The sequence below is a fragment of the Anguilla rostrata genome, chromosome 2 (genome assembly GCF_018555375.3).
Source record: "Anguilla rostrata isolate EN2019 chromosome 2, ASM1855537v3, whole genome shotgun sequence".
Lineage (NCBI taxonomy): Eukaryota > Metazoa > Chordata > Actinopteri > Anguilliformes > Anguillidae > Anguilla > Anguilla rostrata.
This window is the reverse complement of record NC_057934.1, coordinates 59139214-59162850: the sequence shown is the minus strand read 5'-3', so window position 1 is coordinate 59162850 and position 23637 is coordinate 59139214. Positions and strand designations below refer to the sequence as shown.

General features: G+C 49.5%; 1 protein-coding gene across 4 annotated transcripts in view; it reads left to right on the top strand.

Annotated features, from left to right (window-relative positions):
- ttyh2 (tweety family member 2) overlaps positions 1-23637 on the top strand; it is a 76092-nt gene that overhangs the window by 42614 nt on the left and 9841 nt on the right. For all 4 annotated transcript variants that reach the window (XM_064323493.1, XM_064323491.1, XM_064323490.1 and 1 more), the window contains exons 4-8: positions 5798-6018; positions 9843-9938; positions 13817-13889; positions 20701-20770; positions 20999-21054. In XM_064323493.1, the coding sequence (XP_064179563.1) occupies positions 5798-6018; positions 9843-9938; positions 13817-13889; positions 20701-20770; positions 20999-21054 (516 nt within the window). The remainder of the gene's footprint in view (positions 1-5797; positions 6019-9842; positions 9939-13816; positions 13890-20700; positions 20771-20998; positions 21055-23637) is intronic.

Sequence of the window (23637 nt, the reverse complement as noted above, 5' to 3'; positions counted from 1 at the left end):
TCTCGTTGATTCTCCATTAGCTTCCTATTACCATTGAGCTCCAGGCCAGCAGTGGATGGGCTCTCTCTTTACACCAGGCTCCTCCTGGGATTTCTTCCCACTGCAGAGTTTTTGTCTCATTCGCAGTTTCAGTGTTTTTTTTTTTCCCGTTGAGTTTTTTTTTTTTACCGTGTTGGTTTTCTGGGTTCAAGCCCAGTCTTTCTCAGTTTTACAATTTTTCAAAGTTTCTTTGGGATGGTGTATCTGTAAAAAAAAAAAAACACAGTGTAAATAAAATGAAAATTTTTTGCTTTCTGTCCTTGGCAAAAACAGCGGACGGGTGAACAGGGTTGAGTTTTAGGAAGAAAAATAAAACAGTTTCTGCATTTAACCACAACTCAGAATGAAAGGCTGGCGTTAAGGGGTCCATGGACTCCTAGACACTGCTTCCTCAGGTGCCACTGGGAAGAGCACGGTAAATAAAAGGTTAAGGGCTGTTGGAAACTATGGTCAGGGCAGCGTAAATCTTGAATGGGCTTTCCAGCCCTGGCCCCATCATCATGTGACACATACAGCACATGTAGTTGTCGGGTAGGCTAATACATCTAGTAACATTAGAAATGTTACGATGGTATTATTTACAAATGTAAGTCATATAGAAGCCATAATTGCGTTTGTTTGTTTTGATTTATGTGCTGGGTCTAAATTAAAAGCATAATGTGCAGTTAATTGGCATGATATGCGATAGACAGACGTTGCAGCAAGAATTGACATCAATTGATGTTAACAAATAAATAAATAAATAACTGAAAAATCATTGAGTCACATCCTGGCATAAACTGATGATGTGACTAAATGATTTCTCTTTTCCTCCCCGTCGGTTGACGTTATTGTTGGCGGTTTAGCAGCACGCGCGTGTCGCGCCGCGTTTGAGCTGAATTATGCGGCAAAGTCGTCAGCGGGGTGACAACAGGCCCTGGAAACAGGAAGTCAAACAGCCCAGCCTAATAGACATCGCACCGAGCGGGCCGGTTTTTTTTCCCCCTGAAGAGCTCCCTCTTTCGCCACGCTGGGCCTCCCGCTGCGTTCGCCAGGCCGGGCGGCCTGTGCCACGGTGCACGCTGGGATAGGTCCTCCGCCCCGGCCGCACAAAGCCGCCGTTGTGAGTGGACGGCGATTATCCGCGAAACCCCTCCGACAAAGGCCCTCGCAGCGGGCGAGCCCGGGGCTCCCCGATTGGCCGAGCCCGGGGGGTTCCGTGCTCCAGACTCTGCTGGAGAGACAATGGCTGCGTTTGGCTTCTGCTCCGCACAGATGCCTCGTCTCAATGCACCCTTTAGAAACCGACCAAGTCCAAAGCGGCGCATTCTTTAATTCTGTTGTCGTTGCTGCTCTGGGGTTCCTTTGGGTGTTTTTATTTTTTTGTGTGTGTGCATTTATTTGTTTTTCTGGGGCTGAATCTGCTCCTTTTGTCAGGCACACCCCCCACCCCCCCTCCCCTCCCCACCCCACCTCCTCCAGCCATGATTTAAATTAGCAATCAGCCTCATGCCGAGAAGCACAGATTTTTTAGTGCCAGATATTGGGGCTCGACAACCTTTTCAGAGCGGTCTCTGTAGTTAATTTCATTTCCTGTGAGGAAAAGCAAGACGAAAAAAAATCAAATCAAACACCCCCCTTCCCCCCCCAGAAGTATTTATCTATTGTGCATTTTGAAAGAAAATCACACCCTAACCATTAATATGCAGCTAAAAATACCCCCTTCCTTCTGGCTCCCCTTTAAAAATGGAAATGAAAGTGTTCTGGCGGTCTTTGCGTTTGCTCGCGCGGGTCAGTCGCAGGGCATTCGGGCCGCAGTGGGGGTTTATGGGTATTCTTCACCGGTGATGTAATTATGAACATGTCGCGTCGCTTCCAGCCATAGCTAGCAATCCGAAAAGCTTGCGGAACCCTGTCTCAAGGGAGGAGGGGTAGAGGACGAGACGGAGGGGAACCTTTACTTCCTCCTTCCTGTTCAGGCCGTGCGAACGGGTAGGAATATCAGAGTGTGTCAGAAGATGAAGATAAATGTATGTATTTTTTTAATTTGTGATTTTGAGGACGTGGAATAGCTGACTGCCAGTCTCTGGTCGTGATGAATGTTGTTTGGAAAGAACCAGGTTTCGGTTTTGAATCCATGCTGGACAGATGGGCCAGAATTCAGAATTTGCTGTTTGTTTACTTTCTTCTCTCCCTCCCTCCCCAAATGTATGGCTGCTTCTGTGCCTTTTCCTCTCTGTGTCTTCAGTCCCGCTTTCTGCGCTGTTTAGCCACCGTCCTCTGCCTTCTCCCTTCTAACCCCTCGTCATATTCGGGAATCCTTCTGACCACCCCCCATAAAAACAGCATCATATTCTGCATTTTGGGTGAGGGGGGGGTGGGGAAAGCAATAAGGCTGTGTGTGAGATCTTATAGATCTTATCACAAATTCTACGACCCCTTATTAACAAGATTAAAAAATCAATTTTTAAATTTCAAAGCGAGCAAAGGCAGCATTGCATCTTGGGGGGAGGGGGAGGGGGAGGGGGAGGCATGTTCAATTTCATGCTTGAAATCACACATTCACATTTAATTGAAGCCATTCTCTCTCTCTCTCTCTCTCTCTCTCTCTCTCTCTCTCTATCACTAACAAAAATCGATTGGCTTTGGCTCAGGCGGCATTGAGCTGGCAGCTCTGTAATGCATCGCAATGTAACCGCGGTACGGCGGGGTGGCGGGCTGGACCACCGCACGCCACACCACCCCAACCACACCCCGCCCCCAAGACCCGGACAGCATCTCCGTGACGCGACCCTCACGCCCGCAAAGGAAGGTTCTAGAAGAACTAGAGCATGGCTCAGTCCACGGCGTAGATAAGCGATAAGCAAAAGTGGCCAACCCGCGCTCCAGAAACAGTCTCAAAGTAATTTGATTACACGGTGCATTGGCTGATAAAAGTGATTGTAAAGATAGAAAGACGGGAGCCCGCACTCAAAACAACGAAGAATTTTTATGCATTTAGTATCTTGATTCCTTTTCAGCTCTTTGTTTTGGACACAAACATGTAGCCTAATCTCGTGACCCTGAGGACGGCTGAGGCCCAAACGTTGTGTCTTCAGTGTCCAGAATGAAGGGCCGAAAGGGAATCGGGTCGCCGAGGTGTAAACGCGTGGGAATCCATTTTCGTTTCGAGTGCGGGGCCCTCGTCTTCCTGCCCGCCGACGGCGATGAGATCGGCAGGCCCGATCGACGGGCGCCAGCGCGAAGGGATCTCTCCTCCCGGATCGTCCCCCGGACGCGGGCGGATAACGTTCCCGGGATCCGAAGGCGGATAAGCCGATGGCTGGCAGGGATCCCATCTGCTGGATGTGAGCAGTTAAAACTGGAAATCCCCTCGTAAATCTCCGAGACCTGTAATATACCAGCGGGATTGTGCCGCCAGTGGTGAAATACCACTTATTACTTATTCTCTCATTCACTCGCCCTCTCTCTCGTCTCTCTCTCTCTCTCTCTCTCTCTCTCTCTCTCTCTCTCCCTCTCTTTATATATTTTTATCCATCTTTATCGCACTCCTTTCTGTTTCTATCGTTAGTGCTCTAACTGTAGGAGCACTAACGATGCAAACGATAGGGTGTTTGGACCCTCAGTAATGGGAGTTTTGTTAAATTAAAGAATAGTAATAAACGGCAATAACCATAAAAAACTCCAAAAAAAAAAAAAAAATTCAAGCTACTTCCTATTCGAGACAGTTAGGGACTGCTTCTCCTAATGACTCCTAGGGACACGCTGACGGTGGAGTTGCCTGCTTTCTGTCTCTCAGACTATGGGACACTGCAAAATACTGTGTAGCTCATTGTGCCGTGGGTCCCTCATCCTGACATACTAAGATGAATCATTTATTTGAATTTAGGGAGAGATTAAAAAAAAAAGAAAAAAAAAACAGTGCTATATACTTTTCACAATGTCGGAGAACGTGTGTCTCTGTCCCCGCCTCAGCAGTCTCACAGCGACCGCACGGCCTTTCTCTCTGAATAGACTCACTCATTATTAGATATAAAGCCCCATCAGTGGCTGAGCCCGCCCCCTCAGTGGCTGAGCCCGCCGCCTCAGTGGCTGAGCCCGCCCCTCACGAGAGCGAGCGCCTCTCAGGCGGCTGAGCGCCCTCAAGTGGCTGAGCCGCCTCCAGTCTCTGTAATGAAGTCGCGAGGTTCGGCGCTGCCCCTGAATGCCAAAGCTAGTTTAATGAAGTCGGCCGCTGCGTCTCCTTCTGTACTTTAATAGCCGCCCGGCTCGTCCAGCTCTGTGACGCTGATACTAGGCACTTTATTACACAGAGCGGGTTTGGGGATGTATTCTGTGTATGTATGTGTGTATGTGTGTGTGTGTGTGTGTGTGTGTGTGTGGGCGTATGTGCATATGTGTGCGTGCGTGCACGCTTGTGTGTGTGCGTGTGTGGGGGGAGGGGGGGAGAGAGGTAGAGAGAGAGCAGTCTCTGGGCTGTTGAAAGCGATGGTCACACTGAGACTGTGTTTTGTCCTGGTTGCGGAGGCTCTGTGCTCCCACACTCAGCCCCTGCGTTGCTGGAGCGGCCAGCCCCGTTCCCACGGAGACCTGGAGGGAGGGAAGAGCGGCCATTTCCCCTCCTGAGCCTTCATCCGCACACCGAACCTGGGGCTTATACTCCAGCCAGCACACACACACACTCTCTCTCTCTCTATCGCACGCACACACACATACACACACACATATACATGCATACATACACACACACATGCACATATACATACATACATGTATGCATACACATACATGCACACATATAACAAACAAGTGCACGCTCGCTTATATACGTACACGGGCATAAACACGCACAGCTCAGATGTTCAGTCGCTCACCCTTGTTTAAAAGTAAGTGAAAATATCCACGTCCCCGTTTGTCTGACCTTTCCGTGTTCGGCTGAGCCTTTTCCCGAACTCTGATGACGCACGGCAGAAATGTCACATTCATACAGGAAACGTGTCACTGCCGTCACCGTGAGCCCTCCCCTGCACGGAACTCCACGAGTGTACACACTCATACATCTGCTCCACAAGTCCTCCTCCATCCCTCTCTCTATTCATCTCAATTCAATTCCATTTTCATTTAATTTTATTTGTATCACTCTCGCTGAGATGATTTGCAGAGGAAACGGAAAGGAAAATTGGACAAAAACCAGGCCCTGGACCTGGTTTTACTCTTCAATGCATCTTTTGTTACAGTTTTCTGTAAAAAACACTATACAAATAAAATTGATTTGATTTTATCTGAACCCCCAACGAGCAACTGAGATAAAAACTTCCCAGAAGAAGAAACACACTCAAATGATGGTGATCCCTCTCTCTTTCTCTTTCTTTGTCTCCATCTCTCCCTTTTACTGAAGGGAAATGGTACGTGGAAGAGTGTATCCACTATCCACTCCTGAGCGATTGGTCCCCCCCCCACACACACGCACACACACACACACACAGTCTCTCACACACACACACGAACACACACACACACACACACACACAGTCTCTCACACACACACACACACACACACACACACACACACAGTCCTCTACACACACACACACGCACACACACACACACGCACACAGTCACTCACACACACATGCACACACACACACACACACACAGTCTCTCACACACACACACACACACACACACACACACACACACAGTCTCTCACACACACACATGCACACACACACACACAGTCTCTCTCTCTCACACACTGACGCCCTGTCTCCCCCCCCAGGTGTCGGGCACCATGGGCAGCATGCAGAGCGGGCTGAAGCAGCACTTGGCGCGGCTGGACGAGATCTTCGCCACGCGGGGCGACTACGTGCAGACCCTGCGCTTCATGCAGCAGATGGCCGACAGCATCATCAAGCAGCTGCTGGGCCTGCCCGACTGGGACCCCAGCAAAGTGGACCTGGCCGCCATCGCCGAGCGGACGGGCCAGGTGGAGTACTACAGGTGAGCTGAGATGAGTACTACAGGTGAGCAGAGATGAGTACTACAGGTGAGCAGAGATGAGTACTACAGGTGAGCTGAGATCAGTGCTACAGGTGAGCTGAGATGAGTACTACAGGTGAGCAGAGATGAGTACTACAGGTGAGCTGAGATCAGTGCTACAGGTGAGCAGAGATCAGTACTACAGGTGAGCAGAGATGAGTACTACAGGTGAGCAGAGATGAGTACTACAGGTGAGCAGAGATCAGTACTACAGGTGAGCAGAGATGAGTACTACAGGTGAGCAGAGATGAGTACTACAGGTGAGCAGAGATCAGTACTACAGGTGAGCTGAGATCAGTGCTACAGGTGAGCAGAGATCAGTACTACAGGTGAGCTGAGATCAGTACTACAGGTGAGCAGAGATCAGTGCTACAGGTGAGCAGAGATCACTACTACAGGTGAGCTGAGATGAGTACTACAGGTGAGCAGAGATCAGTACTACAGGTGAGCAGAGATCAGTACTACAGGTGAGCAGAGATCAGTACTACAGGTGAGCTGAGATGAGTACTACAGGTGAGCTGAGATGAGTACTACAGGTGAGCAGAGATCAGTACTACAGGTGAGCAGAGATCAGTACTACAGGTGAGCAGAGATCAGTGCTACAGGTGAGCAGAGATCAGTGCTACAGGTGAGCTGAGATGAGTACTACAGGTGAGCAGAGATGAGTACTACAGGTGAGCAGAGATGAGAACTACAGGTGAGCAGAGATCAGTACTACAGGTGAGCTGAGATGAGTACTACAGTTGAGCTGAGATGAGTACTACAGGTGAGCTGAGATGAGTACTACAGGTGAGCTGAGATGAGTACTACAGGTGAGCAGAGATCAGTGCTACAGGTGAGCAGAGATCAGTGCTACAGGTGAGCAGAGATCAGTACTACAGCTGTAGCGAGATGAGTACTGCAGGTGAGCTGAGATGAGTACTACAGGTGGAGCTGAGTGAGTACTACGGTGAGCAGAGATCAGTGCTACGGTGAGCATAGATCAGTGCTACAGGTGGCTGAGTTTAGTCACAGGTGAGCTTGAGATCAGTACTGCAGGTGAGGCTGAGATGCAGTACTACAGTGGACAGTGAGTACTCGGTGACGAGATGAGTACTACAGGTGAGCAGAGATCAGTGCTACAGGTGAGCAGAGATGAGTACTACAGGTGAGCTGAGAAGTCGTACAGGTAACGGCCTGTAGCTCAGCCTGTAACGGGGCTGTGATCCTGGCGGGTGAAGGGAGGAGAGAGGCGGGTGTGGCCCGCCCCCCTCAGCTTGGTTAATTACCGCTGGGGAGCGGGGATTGCTGATGGGAAATCCCTTAGCGGCCCCTCTGATTCGGGCCCCTCTGATTCGGGCCCCTCTGATTCGGGCCCCTCTGATTCGGGCCCCTCTGATTCAGGCCCCTCTGATTCGGGCCCCTCTGATTCGGGCCCCTCTGATTCGGGCCCCTCTGATTCGGGCCCCTCTGATTCGGGCCCCTCTGATTCGGGCCCCTCTGATTCGGGCCCCTCTGATTCGGGCCCCGGGGCTGTTCTGTCACTCGTTGGTTAAGCATCCTGGACGGCGAGTCGAGTTTCTGCCAGATGTGTTCAGAGAGCCGCTGGGAGGTGACTGCAGCTGCTGCGGCTCTGGAATGCTGGAGCACTGCGGTGCTCGGTCATGGATACTGGAGCGCACGTACACACACGTACACACACACACACACACACACACACACACACACACGTACACACACGTACACACACGTACACACACACACGTACACACACACACACACGTACACACACACACACACTCACACGTACACACACACACGCAGAAACGCGCACACACTCACACGTACACACACACACATACACACACACGCACGCATGCATACTCACATTCACACGTACACACACACACACGCAGAAACGCGCACGCATGCATACTCATGCACGCACGCACACACTCACCCTCGCGCGCACACGCACTTACAGAGAAACACAGTCACACACAAAACCAGAGTCTTGGGCCCAGCCAGAATAAGTTAAAGTAGATGTGTATAAATTAGAATAAATTCTAATAATTTGCGGTTTGCAGTCATTTGTAGCCCAGGTCAGCAGTGCAGTCAGCAGAGAGCAGAGACGGGTTCTGTGTGTGAATGCAGAATGCAGACGGGTTCTGTGTGTGAATGCAGAATGCAGATGGGATCTGTGTGTGAATGCAGACGGGTTCTGTGTGTGAATGCAGACGGGTTCTGTGTGTGAATGCAGAATGCAGACAGGATCTGTGTGTGAATGCAGATGGGTTCTGTGTGTGAATGCAGAATGCAGACAGGATCTGTGTGTGAATGCAGACAGGATCTGTGTGTGAATGCAGATGGGTTCTGTGTGTGAATGCAGACGGGTTCTGTGTGTGAATGCAGTTGGGTTCTGGGTGTGAATGCAGATAGGATCTGTGTGTGAATGCAGTTGGGTTCTGGGTGTGAATGCAGATGGGTTCTGTGTGTGAATGCAGATGGGATCTGTGTGTGAATGCAGTTGGGTTCTGGGTGTGAATGCAGTTAGGTTCTGGGTGTGAATGCAGATGGGATCTGTGTGTGAATGCAGATGGGTTCTGTGTGTGAATGCAGTTGGGTTCTGGGTGTGAATGCAGATGGGTTCTGTGTGTGAATGCAGATGGGTTCTGTGTGTGAATGCAGACGGGTTCTGTGTGTGAATGCAGACGGGTTCTGTGTGTGAATGCAGATGGGTTCTGTGTGTGAATGCAGACGGGTTCTGTGTGTGAATGCAGATGGGTTCTGTGTGTGAATGCAGATGGGTTCTGTGTGTGAATGCAGATGGGTTCTGGGTGTGAATGTAGTTGGGTTCTGGGTGTGATACAGAGGGTTCTGTGTGTGAATGCAGATGGGTTCTGTGTGTGCAATGCAGTTGGGTTCTGTGTGTGAATGCAGATGGGTTCTGTGGTTGTCAGTGTCAGAATGGTGTTCTGGTGTGAATGCAGATGGGTTCTGTGTGTGAATGCAGACAGGATCTGTGTGTGAATGCAGACGGGTTCTGTGTGTGAATGCAGATGGGTTCTGTGTGTGAATGCAGACGGGTTCTGTGTGTCAGTGCAGATGGGTTCTGTGTGTGACTGCAGACGGGTTCTGTGTGTGAATGCAGATGGGTTCTGTGTGTGAATGCAGTTGGGTTCTGGGTGTGAATGCAGATGGGATCTGTGTGTGAATGCAGTTGGGTTCTGGGTGTGAATGCAGATGTGTTCTGTTTGTGAATGCAGATGGGTTCTGTGTTTGAATGCAGATGGGTTCTGTGTGTGACTGCAGACGGGTTCTGGGTGTGAATGCAGACACATGGACACATTGGTCCTGCAACGAGCAGCCATGGGGTGGCCCTCACCCAGGTTTTAGCACATTAAATATTCAGCAGTATAGATCCTGCTCATTAATTATTAATCAGCTGGTCAAGGTCCAGAGCTGGAGCCAGGAAGTGACCCGCACAGGGGCAATTATATACACTGATACACACGCACACACACACACACTCACACACTCTCTCTCTCACAGACGCACATATATCGGGACGCACACATTCATCCACACACATACATAGGCTAAGACAAATGCGTGAACTCATACACACTTGCACACATAAATACACAAGGTGTTTTGGTACATTTGCACATGGGGACACGCACTGCAGATTTTCTCCCAGAAGTGCTGAGTGAAATGTTTCAGTCTTGTATATGAGCCAGCCGATTTGAATTTCTGTATTAAATTGTGTTGGATCTTAATGATGTAGTATTGCCTCCCTCCTCTAGGTGGCTCACATACTTGCTGCTGCTCATCCTGGACCTTGTGATCTGCCTGATGGCTTGCCTTGGACTGGCCAAGCAGTCTCGTTGGCTGCTCACTACGTGAGTACTCACTATTGCACAGTATACCAATGCTGCCTCCAAACATTGATGTGAATGTGAAGGGCAAAATCAGGGCTACTTGACTAATTCCTTTCAATTCATTCCATTACATTACAGGCATTTAGCAGGCGCTCTTATCCAGAGCGACTTACACAACTTTTACACAGCATTTACATTGCATCTGTTCCTTACCCATCATACTACGCTGCTGCCCCATTAATTCAATTTAATTCTTATAGCGCATCTTACTGAGTCACTCTGACAGAAATGCTTTACAGACGAAGCAGGAAGTAAAATTGGAAAAAAGCCAGGCCTGGGTAGTGGTGTCTGTAAGCGTGCACCATCCACAAAAAATGTCATATCCTGTGAATAGAGTCTAATCTAAACTTCCACCTTTATTAAAGAAATGAAAAACTAATTCGGCTGTTTTTTTTTAATTTTTATTGCAGTACTCTTGACCAGTAAAAGTGATGAAAAATCTGTTTAAAGAAAACAGATTAGAAGCCGTAGAGAAGCTAGCAGGCGGACTCTTATTCAGTCTCTGTCAATTCCCGTGTCCACTTTCAGCGGTAAAGACTTCCTCTGTAGTTACCGTGTTAAACTGATCCATGGGGCATGAAATCCATGCAACACAGTTTAATCAAGCGAAGGGCTCCACGTCCAACTAGATCAGCCACTGAGAGTACAGAACAGCGAAAGGGAAATCACACACAGACACACACTCACGCACACGCACGCACACACACTCACACACACACACACGCCCACACACATACCCACAGAATTTGTTTGCTTTCAGGGGCCATCCCAAAATATACGTTTTCTGCGTTTAATTGGAACGTCTGTGGGAGGAGTTCCCGCCAGCGTACACCACCAGGGGGCGATAAAGAGCCAGTGGCCCCCTAAAGGCCCTGTGAGAGTTTAGAGCAGACAGCGCTCCTCAGCGAAGCTCACTGACGGGCTCTCACGCTCATACATTACAGGCATTTTTTCTCCTGATCTGCAGGATCAGTGGTTTCCATACCGACGAGCAGGACAGGTGGCGATGGAGGGGGTCCCCCTTGGTTGCAGGGAAACCCTAACTGTTCTGCAGTGAAATGGTGTCCCATTCCGTACGGGGGGGGCGGAGGGAGGGAGGGGGGGGGACCGTACAGCAATTTCTATAGAAACGGATGGGGGACCTGGGGACCCAGGGGATAATTCGTTTTGAGACCCTGAATGATGCAGAGTCTGGAAGAGTCCTCCTGTCCCTCGTCCCGCGTCCTCCCCCCTCCCTTGCTGTATTCATGTATTCCTCAGTTATAGTAGTTCACTGTCCACTGAAGCTCAAACGCATGATGGAACTTGCAGCTGGAGGCTGTGTGCTGTGTGCTGTGTGCTGTGTGTGCAGTCAGTGGAGTGGGGTTGTGTTACTCCTTCTGAACACTCATCATTGCCCTCCAGAATGTTTTGCTATCCACACGGACCCTCTCGGACCACTGGGGTGCACTGTATAGGGCCCCTTACCCTGTGCGAATGGGCTCGTTCACATGCGCAGTCAGAGCCTGCAACCAAAAATGCCTTCTAACTCAAGTTGAATAAAGTTGATTTATTTAGTTTACCTCTGAATGAACTGTATGCCCAAGATAACCTCAACACAGGTTGGATTTGATCTCGGAGTGTCAAAAGCGTGTCTCCCTTGCTTGTCTCTCGAACCCAAGTTCGCCTGCAGCAGTTCGTTCATGATGCACAGTTTGTTTGTAGCATTTCAGGCCGCAAGTATGTCTGTCAGCCAAATTTATGAATTCCTGTCTTGGCAGGGAAGAAATCAGCAACCGATAAACACCAGCAGACAGAAAGAAACTCCCCGCTTGCATTCTCACTCAAGTTATCCTGAGGAAATAGCCCGTAACGGGGGGCGGGCGGCGTTGGGGGGGTTGGGGGGGGATCTCAGCAGGTTTCGCGGCCCAGCGGTAAACCGCCGTTTTTGCGATGAAGGAAAAATCGGATGCGTGCTTAAGAAGGACGACGGGCGGCCCAAAGTTCCCCTGGAGGAGGAAAAGAAAGAAGCGTGCGTGTGGATGTGGCGGCTAGTCGCGGTGAGAGAGGGAGGCCCTCGCTGGCACTCCTCCCTCTCCACGGCTGTGTTCGTGGGGGCGGAGCGCAGTTGCTGTCCGTTTGTTTGGGACTCCCCTGGCCCCGCCTCCCGCTGCTCGGCCAGCTCCACGCAGGGCCCTGATGGATGGCGCTTATTATTTTGTGCAATAATGGCAGCGACGGTGAAAGATTTGTAATCTCATTGACGGTCCGCTACGTGTCCGCGGCGCTCGTAAACAAGGGTCTGACCCCCCCTTGCCCATGTCTCCCTTTGCCAAAGCGGGGGATGACTTGTGGGATGTGAAATTCATTACTGCCCATGACCCGCTCTGAATGGAATTACCCAGAGAGCACCTCTGCGCTCGGTCCCGCTGCCAAATGTTTAACGCAGTGAGCCTCCCCTCCCTTAACACCGCCTGTGTGTTGGCCCTCGGTGCCGGTCTGCACTTAAAGTGGATTTTCATCTTAGACCCAGGTGTTGTCCTGTCAAGGCCCGCTGGTCTTCTAGGCCAGTGCACTCTCTCTCTCTCTTTCTGTCTCTCCCCCTCTCTCTCTCTTTCTGTCTTTCTCTCTCGCTCGCTCGCTTTCTCTCTCTCTCTGTCTCTCTCGCTCAGTCTCTCTCCCTCTCTCTGTCTGTCTTTCTTGCTCTCTCTCTCTCTGTCATTCTCGCTCAGTCTCCCTCTCTCTCTCTAATGTAAATCACTCCATTTAAATATTCACTCAAACGTGTGGTGCTGTGAGACCAGTGTAATTGTGATGACGGAGTGGTAATAAAGCCTGCCAATAAATCAGCGCTTAAAAATGGACGATGAATGATCTGCTTGGCTTGAATTTCGAATCAATACCTATCGATTCAGGCTACTTAGAGGGTCTTTCTCTGTTGCGGTTAACAATTACAGTACTGCTATTACTACTATTACTAAAATAATAATATAATAATAATAATAATAATTACAACAATAATAACTACAACTATAAAAGTAATAATAGTCATAACAATAGTAAATTAACCGAAAAAAACTATGATTGATCTGCTTGGTTTGAATAATTTCCGTGTCCCTAATGTCTATTGATCTTCAGGCTAGACACACCAGCCAAGTAATTAAGAGCCGTCAGTCAAAGCTTATTGGAGCTTCTTGGCCTTCAGCAATCTTTCCCGCTCTTTCGCTTTCCCTCCCCCTCTCTCCCTCCGTCTCTCTCTCTCTAATGTTTATATACTGTACTCTAGAGAGCTAGCTCTGCGTGTTCTTCAACTGATGTTTTGTACAAATAAATATGCGGTGTGCACAAACAGAAACTGTATTGCACTCCAGAGAATATGGTGTACAGTATACACTGATTTACTGGTACTAGCCATGTTCCTAGAGGTCTACCATCCTGTAGGTTTTCATTTCAACCATAATTTAGCCCACCAGATTTTACTCATTAGCAGCTCAATGCAATCTCGTTATTGCAGGGTTTTATGGATTTTATGGATCGTAACACCCAGCAGTAATGTATGCAGCAGTTCGTTTCAACAAATTATTTTAAATGTGTTTTGTAAAATTATTTTTTGTGTATTATGACTGCTGTATCATGGGCCATGTAAACTGGAAGATGCTCTAATGACTGGATATGGCCATGGCTATGTTCTTGTTGGTCATTTGCTAATGGAAAGAAAGAGGGTTTTAGAGTTTTAGGGTCCCTAGAGTTTTCACACTCTTTCATGCTTGTCAAACACATGACCTTCATTTTCACCTTGATTGATGTCTCCTTCCCCCTCTTCCTCCCCCCCCCCCCCCCCCCTCCTCCCTTCTCTCCAGGATGATGGTGTTTGGGGTGCTGACTCTGGTCCTGAGCTGGGCGTCGCTAGGCGCGGACACCGCCACCGCTGTGGTGAGTTGCCGTGGGAACACTTGCCGAGGTCAGACGGGCCAGTCATTTAGAGCAGCCACTAACAAAGGAGCAGCCAATCATAGCTGGCGACCGTGTCCTCGCGTGACCAATCGTTGGCCAATCGCCAATCATTGACCAATCACAGCATTCTGCAGTCTCTTCAGTCTCTTAATCAAGGCTGCCCAACCCTGTTCCTGATAATCTACCGTCCTGTAGGGTTTAAGTCCAACCCTAACAAAGCACACCAGATTCTACTCATTAGCAGCTCAGTGTAGATCTCTAGCAGTTGAATGAGGTGTGCTTTGTTAGGGTTGGAGTAATAACCTATAGGACGGTAGATTAGGAACAGGGTAGGGCAGGCCTGCTCTTAACCCTGACGGACATTCTTCTCCACAACTGGGACACTGAAGTAGGGATAGAATGGTCATGGCATCACATTTATAGGTAGAAAACTGATAGGAGCTCCTCCGATCATAGCGTAAATTGTTGGTACCCAGCCAATCACCATTGGTGTTGTTCTGTTGGTTGTTACCAACCTGTTTTTCAATTGGTGGAGCTCCTCTCCATTTTCTCTGTATTATTTGGGGCTGCAGCTTTCCTATCACTGTTTTATTGTATACAGTGTTCCTGCACCTCAGACTCAGACCGTCATGCGTCACGCAGCGCTGCGGAGACCTTGCGTGTGCGCCAGGTGCGACACTGAACCACAGGGGTGCGTGTGCACTCACCCCTGGGCCCCCGCACGTTTAAGGGGTGTTCGTTAGAGGTTCAGTGGCCCTCGGACCGCTGCCCTTTCCGCGGGGGAGTGCGAATCGGAGGTGAGGGGCCAGCGCCTGGCTGCTGAGAGTTATGAGGGTGTTCTTCGGTCTTCTTTGAAGCTGTAAAAACGCCAGCTAGCCCTCGCTTCATGGACTTCGGCCGCACTGTGGAGGCAGATTACAGTCACCCCCCCGCAGTGTGAATTAGACCTGTCTGCTTCAGAAATGTCATAACGTGATGAGACAGCGCCTTTTAACAAAACGGGTGACACTGAGAACTCAGCGTGGCCACCGATGTTATGGTGACCTTGGAAAAACGCGCGATTCGTAGAAAGATTTTCCCGGGCAATTATTAAGACTTGCGGCTCCTGGAGGGCTAAAGGGCTGTTATTAAAAATTATATTTTTTATATATATTTTTTTTAAATATACTGTCGTTCACTGCTACTAAAATTTTTACCTGATAAACAGACATAGGTAGGGAAATTTGAAAAAAAGGAACCTCCCCTTTGAGGTGTATATTCTGCCTAAGAATACTACAGCACCTGGAGGTCAGGCTTATCTGACAGCTGTCCTGGCTAAAGGCGGAGAGGTGGGTGCTTTTAAAAGGTAGGTGAGGCTCTCAATCGCAGACGAAGGCTTCCGTGGACTTACAGAGAACGGAGTAGGCTTGCAGAGAAGTCGCGGAACGGAGAGAGGGAGGGAGGGAGGCAGAGAGAGAGAGAGAGAGAGAGAGAGAGAGAGAGAGAGGGTCACCGGCGTTCGGATAGCCGTGTTCGCCGTTATCTCTTGTGGTGCAGGGAGGTCCCCGTAGGGCCGCTTGTCTAGGTGACCGACCCACCGTAATTACCCTTCTCACGGGGTCCGCATTATCTCTGTCCACAGGCTACGCAAAGCTCTGAGAGCTGGGCCTTCCCTGTTTTTCACTTCCCTTTGGTGTTAAAATTTGACCGCAAATTATATATATATATATATATAATTTTTTATTTTTTATTTAATGGGGTTAGAGTAGTGAATGGCACTTGAGACCAGCTGGAATTTCTTCTGAAGGCCTCTCTATCCCTCTCTCTATCCCTGTATCTCTGTTTTGCCTCTCTTTTCTCCCCACTCACTCTTCCCTTCCACCACCAAATCTCTTTCTGTCTCCGTTTCTCCTCCTCTTTCTCTCTCTTCATTTTTGTGCATGTTTTTTGGTGCTGAGACAGGGGTAAAGTCTACCCATATTGAAAGTTGGTCTGTTTCAGTTCTACTCTGAAAAGAGAGGCTTCTGTGTTTTGTTTGTGTGATAATTTGATTTATTTCTGAAGTGTGGTTTTGATACTATCAAAAAGGTCTTTGCTGATATATCTGATTGGATTGGCTATCAGCTATGTATCTGTTTTTGTCTGTTTTGTCTGTTTTTTGTGGTGTTTCGATTTGATGAGTGTTTGTTTACAGGGGTCTCAACAGGGATTTATTCAGAACGTGAGTGGTGACATCATGAGAGCAGTTGGCCATTGTAAAAAAATAAATAAATAAAAAAAACATTGGAATGAACAGGAATAAATTGTGTGAGGGTATTCTGTGCCAACTTTCCTTTTTTATTTTTTGGCATGACCCTCTCAGGTTTTGACAGAAAAATTCACCAAGGGTGTGTACTTTTTCATTGTTCAGAATTTTTTTAATGCTGTTTTTAAATTTTTTTTTAAATAATGTAATTTCACCTTTGACATTTGGCCTGTCACGGCTGAGTTTCAGCTGAATGGCCCCATTATTGGCGAGCATAATTTTGTTAGGCTGCTTCGCGCAACACATTCCACGATGCGTGGGTGTTTGTGCCTGTGTCTGGCATTGTCATCAGTGAATCACTGCTAACAATGTGTTACTCAGACAAAGCAGAGCATGAAGATTCACATGCCATGCTCGTGGGAGGAATCCATTTCTTTCTTATCCATTTATTGATCCAGTTATTGACAAAATCATATGTTAGTTTATTTATTTATTTATTTTGTTTAGTGCAGGAAGACTTCGTTGAGATCACAATCTCTTTGCTTGGGGGGGACCTGATATAAAACACAGGTTACAAAGACCATTTACAATCCAAATGGAAAAGCAAAGATCAGAACAACCATGGTTGTGGTTGTTATTCAGAGGTTAAAAGCAGGAGCGTACTTCTTACATTTAAAATCAACAACTGGAATTAGGATCCAGAAATGTACTGTGTGTGCCAGCCTCATTGTGTTGAGAGAGAGAGAGAGCGAGAGAGTGTGTGTGTGTGTGTGTGTGCCTGTGTGTGCGTGTGCGTGTGTGTGTGTGTGTGTGTGTGTGTGCCTGTGTGCGTGCGTGCGTGCGTGCGTGCGTGTGTGAGTGTATGTGTGTGTGTGCCTGTGTGTGTGTGCGTGCGTGAGTGAGTGTGTGTGTGAGTGAGTGTGTGGGGGTTTGTTCGGATACACATCTTCAGTCAGCTGTCTGTGAAGAGCTAAGCGCTCATTTGGACTGCTGCAAAAAAAAGATTTCTCCTGAGAATTTAGACACGGACCTCAGCCAAACATGTTCTCATAAGAGAATCATTTCTGTCGTAGAGATTTCCTGTATTACTTTCAGCTGCCAGATGCACTAATCTCACCGATAGGGTCACGAGAGGCCCCTCACTGCCAGACTCTGATTCAGTTAGTGTCTGCCTGGGGTCAAAGGTCGCTGTAGTCATTAACCTGTGGGGTCTTGGAGGGATGATTCCTACTGAGTGGGACACACTTAACGGGCCACTGTCCCGAAAACAGGGGCTCCCAGGAAACGATACACTAAATATGCGTCAAGCTGAGAAGGGCGAAGCTCAGCGGCCTTAGTCCTCCGGACGCAAACGACAAACTGGATCTGCCTTAGGGACAGAGAGTCAGACGGAGTGGATGTGAGAGGGTCCTGTGTACCAGCGAGGTGGAGGGGATGGAGAGATTGAAGAAGTGTCTTTTGTTTTCTCCTTTATGGCCTGATGATTTAGGTTCCGCCTGTTTAAGTTCTGGCCGGCGGTCAGGAATCCGTTTCGGAGCAAATTGGAGCCGTAACTCTCCGGCCCTCCGCACGGCGCTCCGCTCAGACCCTTCATTCCCTTTCCGTCTGCATTCTTGCCATTTAAGGTGGAACTGATGAGTCTCCCACACTGTGAGAGAGTGAGGGGGGGGAGTTCCGTTCCTCCTTAACAACGCTCCTCATTTTTTTCTTTTTTTGTATGCGGTGCTAATCCCCGGCAGGTCAGGTGACTGTGTGAGAAGATATCTACCAGTCTGCTATGCCCGCCGGGAAGCGCTTCCTGTGTGCATTTCCCCCGTCGCGTAATGGCTTATGCACGCACCTAAAAAGCTGTCCACGCTCCCGGTTAACATAGTGCGAACAGCCGGCCCGGCCGGCAGCGGTCAGCTAAGGCTGCTCCCCAGGCTCTGGCCCTGAGGCTGGAGAGGCCCAGCTGACAGCAGCTGGTCTGCTGGAGCTCCACAGGCAAGAGGAACCTGCAGGTGTTCCACCCTTTCTTTTCTCTCCCTTTATCTAGCTTTCTCTGACCCCCCCCCCCCCCCCCCTTTCTCCTCCCATCTACCTTTAAATTACGCAGTGCTTTATTGGGCAGTGCGTTCCAGACACCTGGGACTTAAAGGACTGCTTGCACAGAATTTGGACTCATGTTTTGGAAAAGATGGCCGCGGCAGTGACCGTGATGGTCATTAGCTTCATGCAGAGCGTAAGGCCTAATGGCCAGATTAAGCCTGGGTCCAGACATCTGCAGTTCACTGGCGCGGCCGCTGTGCGCTGTTTACGCGTTGCGTTTGCGCACACACGGATTAAGGACAGCCCTCATTTTGACGGTGTTTACAAGGTGTCTGGCTGCACTTGGATCGGCTGTTCCCCTTGGTATGTGCAGAAAACGCAGTGGAGCCTTGTGTCTGTGGTTTGTCTGCGAGAGAGCCGTCTTATCTAATGTGGAGGAATGTGGCATTGGTCACTACTGCCACCTCCTGTTCTGAAGAAGTACTACAGTGCCCTGTGAGGGAGCTTCACACCAGTGACAGTATTATTTATTAATTAATATTTTACAGAAAACAGAAGTGGCAAGCATAAATAAACCAAGTAAATTTAGTCCTTTGTCTAAAATCCTGTCTCAGCCCTGTCACCTTTAGTGCAGTTTTTCAGCCGCATGACCACAGACTGTAGATAGCGGCAATATTAAAGGAGGCCTTTCAATCTGACACAGAAACTCACTTACTGTGACCCGAGAAAGCTATTAGCAGGACATTCTTTAGAAAGAACAGCCAGAGACTATCGCAGCAAATGGATTCTGTGTTCTTGTGAGTGCATCTCATAAATGGATGATTAAGTTAGATGTGATTTTGGTTGGTGCCAGTACAAGAAATGCTACATGCCAAAATAATACATATACCAGTCCCGCTACGCTACCATTCTAGATATTAGACGTATAAGTGAACGCGTGCAGCATTTGAGCAACAATAAGCATTAGCTTTGGTGTTAAAAATCCAGTCATGCTTCATGTTAAGTCTATGATGTAATGTACGCTGTGGCATGTGAAATGCGCTATACAAATAAATTTGTTTTGATATGCACACTTGCAATTGGACTTAGGAATAGGGTACAGGGCAAGGTTTAAAGGGTTATTCCAAAAATGTGCATAATGACTTGATAGTGCTATCATTTTCACAATGCGGCTGCCACAGCTTTGACTGCATGATCGTGCATCACATGCAAAGTCACTAGTTAGCTAAAGCAGAGGTTTTCAACCATTTTTGATCCAGGGGCACCTAATTTGCACATCCATAGTCATTGCATATCAAGCCTGGCCAGGTACTTGCTACAGTAACTTCAAAAACCCCCAGAGGTCTGCGCCCCCCCTGTGAATTCAGCAGTTTTCCACAAGCAATAGAGAAGCTTCAGGTCCACCCTCTTTGATCGCAGCCAGGGTATGGTATCCTGGGAGCCATGGGGAGTTTCTGTCTCCTCCTGCTGGGAAGCGAAGCGGTTACTGAGCGCGCTCAGTTGCGAGCGCACGAACCCCGCGCAGAAGTCTCCGCTCCCTGCCGTTGTTGGAAAGATACTGACTCTTAAAATGCGGGGGTGGAGGGGGGCCTCTAGCCGATTCTCGTTTAGAAATGCTCTCGAATGCAGGTCGCGAATTCTTTTCGCCCGTAATTGCCCTGGTTAAACAGGAAGTGTCGTTACTGCGCGACTGGAACGAGGACGAGGCCACGGTCAACGAGCTGTTGAGACAGGAGCGCAAATTAGGATTCGGTCATGTGCGGAATGTATGCCTAATGTATGTGGATGCACGCGGCTATTAGGCTGTGGCCGTATTCAGAGCACAGACATCCGGATGATGACCTCGCTGGGGTGTTATAAACGACCATACAAGCGACGTGCTCCGACTGCAAACCGCACAGTTCTTTTTTTACGGAGCTCGTAGCCTACAATATATCTATATCATTGTGCAGACGGCGAGTTGTTTCTTTAAGTCTGGAAGACGGGGGCCGACGCGCAAAACGGAACACGAAATAAGGGATCAAGAAGCGGAATGCGGACCTGCGTGAAATATACACCAATCATAGCCGGCGATTTGGTAATCCCTGTGTCCTGGGATTCTTTGAGTTTCGCCTGCACGTATTGTGATTTTTAAAGCGGTCAGACTGACCTTAATTTCTGGCGCACTGCAGCGTTGGTGCGCATCCTTTGTGGGTCAGTCCAGAATCGCTGTTATTTGCCCTTTTTAAAAAAATTCTGAATGCAGGGGCTCAGGGCTGCGTAGGCTTGCGTCCACAAGGGGCAAATATTTAGAGTGCGAATTTGAAAAGAGAATTTGTTACGAAACTGTCTGGGCCAATTTTTTTTAAAAACATTAAATGCAGTGCGCTTGCCTGCATGCACTCACATGATTGTGTTTGTTTGTTTATTTGTGAGTGTGTGCACATGTTCGCAGGTATCTGGGAGTGTGTGTGCGTTGTTGCGTGAGTGAGTGAAAGTGTGTGTGTGTGTGTGTGTTTCAGCCTCCTTATTAAGGCACTAATGTCCTGTTGTCCGCAGGGCACCAGTGACTTCTGTGTGTCCCCAGACAAGTTCCTCATGAACCAGACCAAGGGCTTTATAAGCTCAGGTGAGTGCCCTGAGTGTAAATTCTCATTCCCCACCAGCAGGGGGTGCACATGTTCTACAGGCCCACTCCATTAAGAGGAAATGTATCCATTTTCATTTTTGTTAAATGTTCTTTTAATGGATTTGTGCATACGGACATTGCCGCTGCTCTTGAGCTAATCGCTCGAGCAGAAATCGTACGTTGTTCGGTGTAGCTGAAGCCCCGCCCTCTCTCCCTTCTGCCTTACAGATATCGTGCATTACTACCTGTACTGCAGTCAGAGTCTGCCCAACCCCTTCCAGCAGGTACAGTACTCTGCAGAGCACTCACTGGTTTCTGTTGCTCAATGTGCCTCTCGCTCTTGCTCTCACTTGCACTCCCTCTCGCTTGCTCTTGCTCTCTCTCTCTCTTGCTCTCCTCTCTTTCTCTGTCTCGGTCTTGCACTCACACTCGCTCTTTCTTTCACTTTCACTCTCACTCTTGCACTTGCTCTTGCTCTCTCTCTCTCTCTCTCTCTCTCTCTCTCTCTCTCTCTCTCTCTCTCTCAGAGCAGGGTTTTTAGGTCAGGCCAGAGAGAGAGAAAATGAAATGTTTGGGTGCACGTTTGGCAGAGCAGCCCAGATCGCGTCGCGCTGCACCTCAGCACACGCCCCTCAGGATCAGATCAGTGGTGCGGACAGCCTGAGCGACCGAGCGCTAACCGCCACGATAGCGTTTCTGCTTCTGCCTCCACACACCACCCTCCACACACCACACACCGCCCTCCACACACCCTCACATCACCTCCACACAACCCCACACCACATCCACCCTCCACACACACCCTCCACACCACCCACCCCCCACACACCGCCCTCCACACCACACACCACCCTCCACACACCACCCTCCACATAACCCTCCACACACCACCCCCTCCACATAACCCTCCACACACCACCCTCCACAACCACACACCACCACCACCCTCCACATAACCCTCCACACACCACCCTCACATAACCCTCCACACACCACCACCACCCTCCACATAACCCTCCACACACCACCCCACCCCTCCACACACCTCCACCACCACCACATACCCTCCACACACCACACACCACCCTCCACACCACACACCACCACCCTCCACATAACCCTCCACACACCACCACCACCCTCCACATAACCCTCCACACACCACCACCACCCTCCACATAGCCCTCCACACACCACCAGCACCCTCCACACACCACCCCTCCACAACCCACCACCACCCTCCACATAACCCTCCACACACCACCACCACCCTCCACATAGCCCTCCACACACCACCAGCACCCTCCACACACCACCACCACCCTCCACATAACCCTCCACACACCACCCTCCACATAACCCTCCACACACCACCACCACCCTCCACATAACCCTCCACACACCACCACCACCCTCCACATAGCCCTCCACACACCACCACCACCCTCCACATAACCCTCCACACACCACCAGCACCCTCCACACACCACCCTCCACACCGCACACCACCACCACCACCACCCTCCACATAGCCCTCCACACACCACCACCACCCTCCACATAACCCTCCACACACCACCACCACCCTCCACATAACCCTCCACACACCACCAGCACCCTCCACACACCACACTCCACCACAACCCTCCACACACCAACCTCCACATAACCCTCCACACACCACCACCACCCTCCACGTAACCCTCCACACACCACACTCCACACCACACACCACCACCACCCTCCACATAACCCTCCACACACCACCCTCCACACCGCACACCACCACCACCCTCCACACACCACCCTCCACACACCACCACCACCCTCCACATAACCCTCCACACACCACCACCACCAGTCCTAAAATAACCCTCCACACACCACCCTCCACATAACCCTCCACACACCACCACCACCCTCTACATAACCCTCCACACACCACCATCACCCTCCACATAACCCTCCACACACCACCACCACCAGTCCTAAAATAACCCTCCACACACCACCCTCCACATAACCCTCCACACATCACCCTCCACATAACCCTCCACACACCACCCTCCACATAACCCTCCACACACCACCCTCCACATAACCCCCCACACACCACCACCACCCTCCACATAACCCTCCACACACCACCACCACCCTCTACATAACCCTCCACACACCACCATCACCCTCCACATAACCCTCCACACACCACCACCACCAGTCCTAAAATACCCCCCCCCCCCAGCAACAGCACCAGTATTAAAATAACCCCTCACCATCATCACCAGTCTGAAAATAACCCCCCCCCCCCACCCCACCACCAAACTGAAAATGCCCCCCTCCCTCCACTGAGAGCTCTCTTTGTTCAGCTTCCTGTGGTCACATCTCATTTGGGTTCTTTTCTTAAAAATAGAAATTCTTTAGCCAGAAAGGTTGACTGATTAACAGGTCTCCTTTACATCCTGGATTTAAAAATAGAGGTGAGGACACAGAAGGTAAACTAGCTTTCAGAAAATACAGTCGAATACCAGGGCTGCGGAAGCCAATTGAATGTAAAAATGAATTGATATTCACTTCATTAAATTGAAAAGTTAAAAAATTGAAGCCAACATTTTTCTTTTCTTACAACCCTGGTGCTTGGCCCCTCCCCCCTCCCCCCTGTAGGCGGGGCCTGTCTGTACCATGAGGTGGGGGGGGGGGTGGCCTGGCTGGCGTGGATGCTATAAATCTGACAGTCTGACGGTCTAACAAAAAATATTTTTGTGTTCACCTTCCCTCTGCACCCTGGCTGTTGGGTAGTATCCCAGAGTGCCTGGGTAGCCATCCCAAAAAAAAATTCCAAAACATGTCTGTGGTGCTTGAGTTTC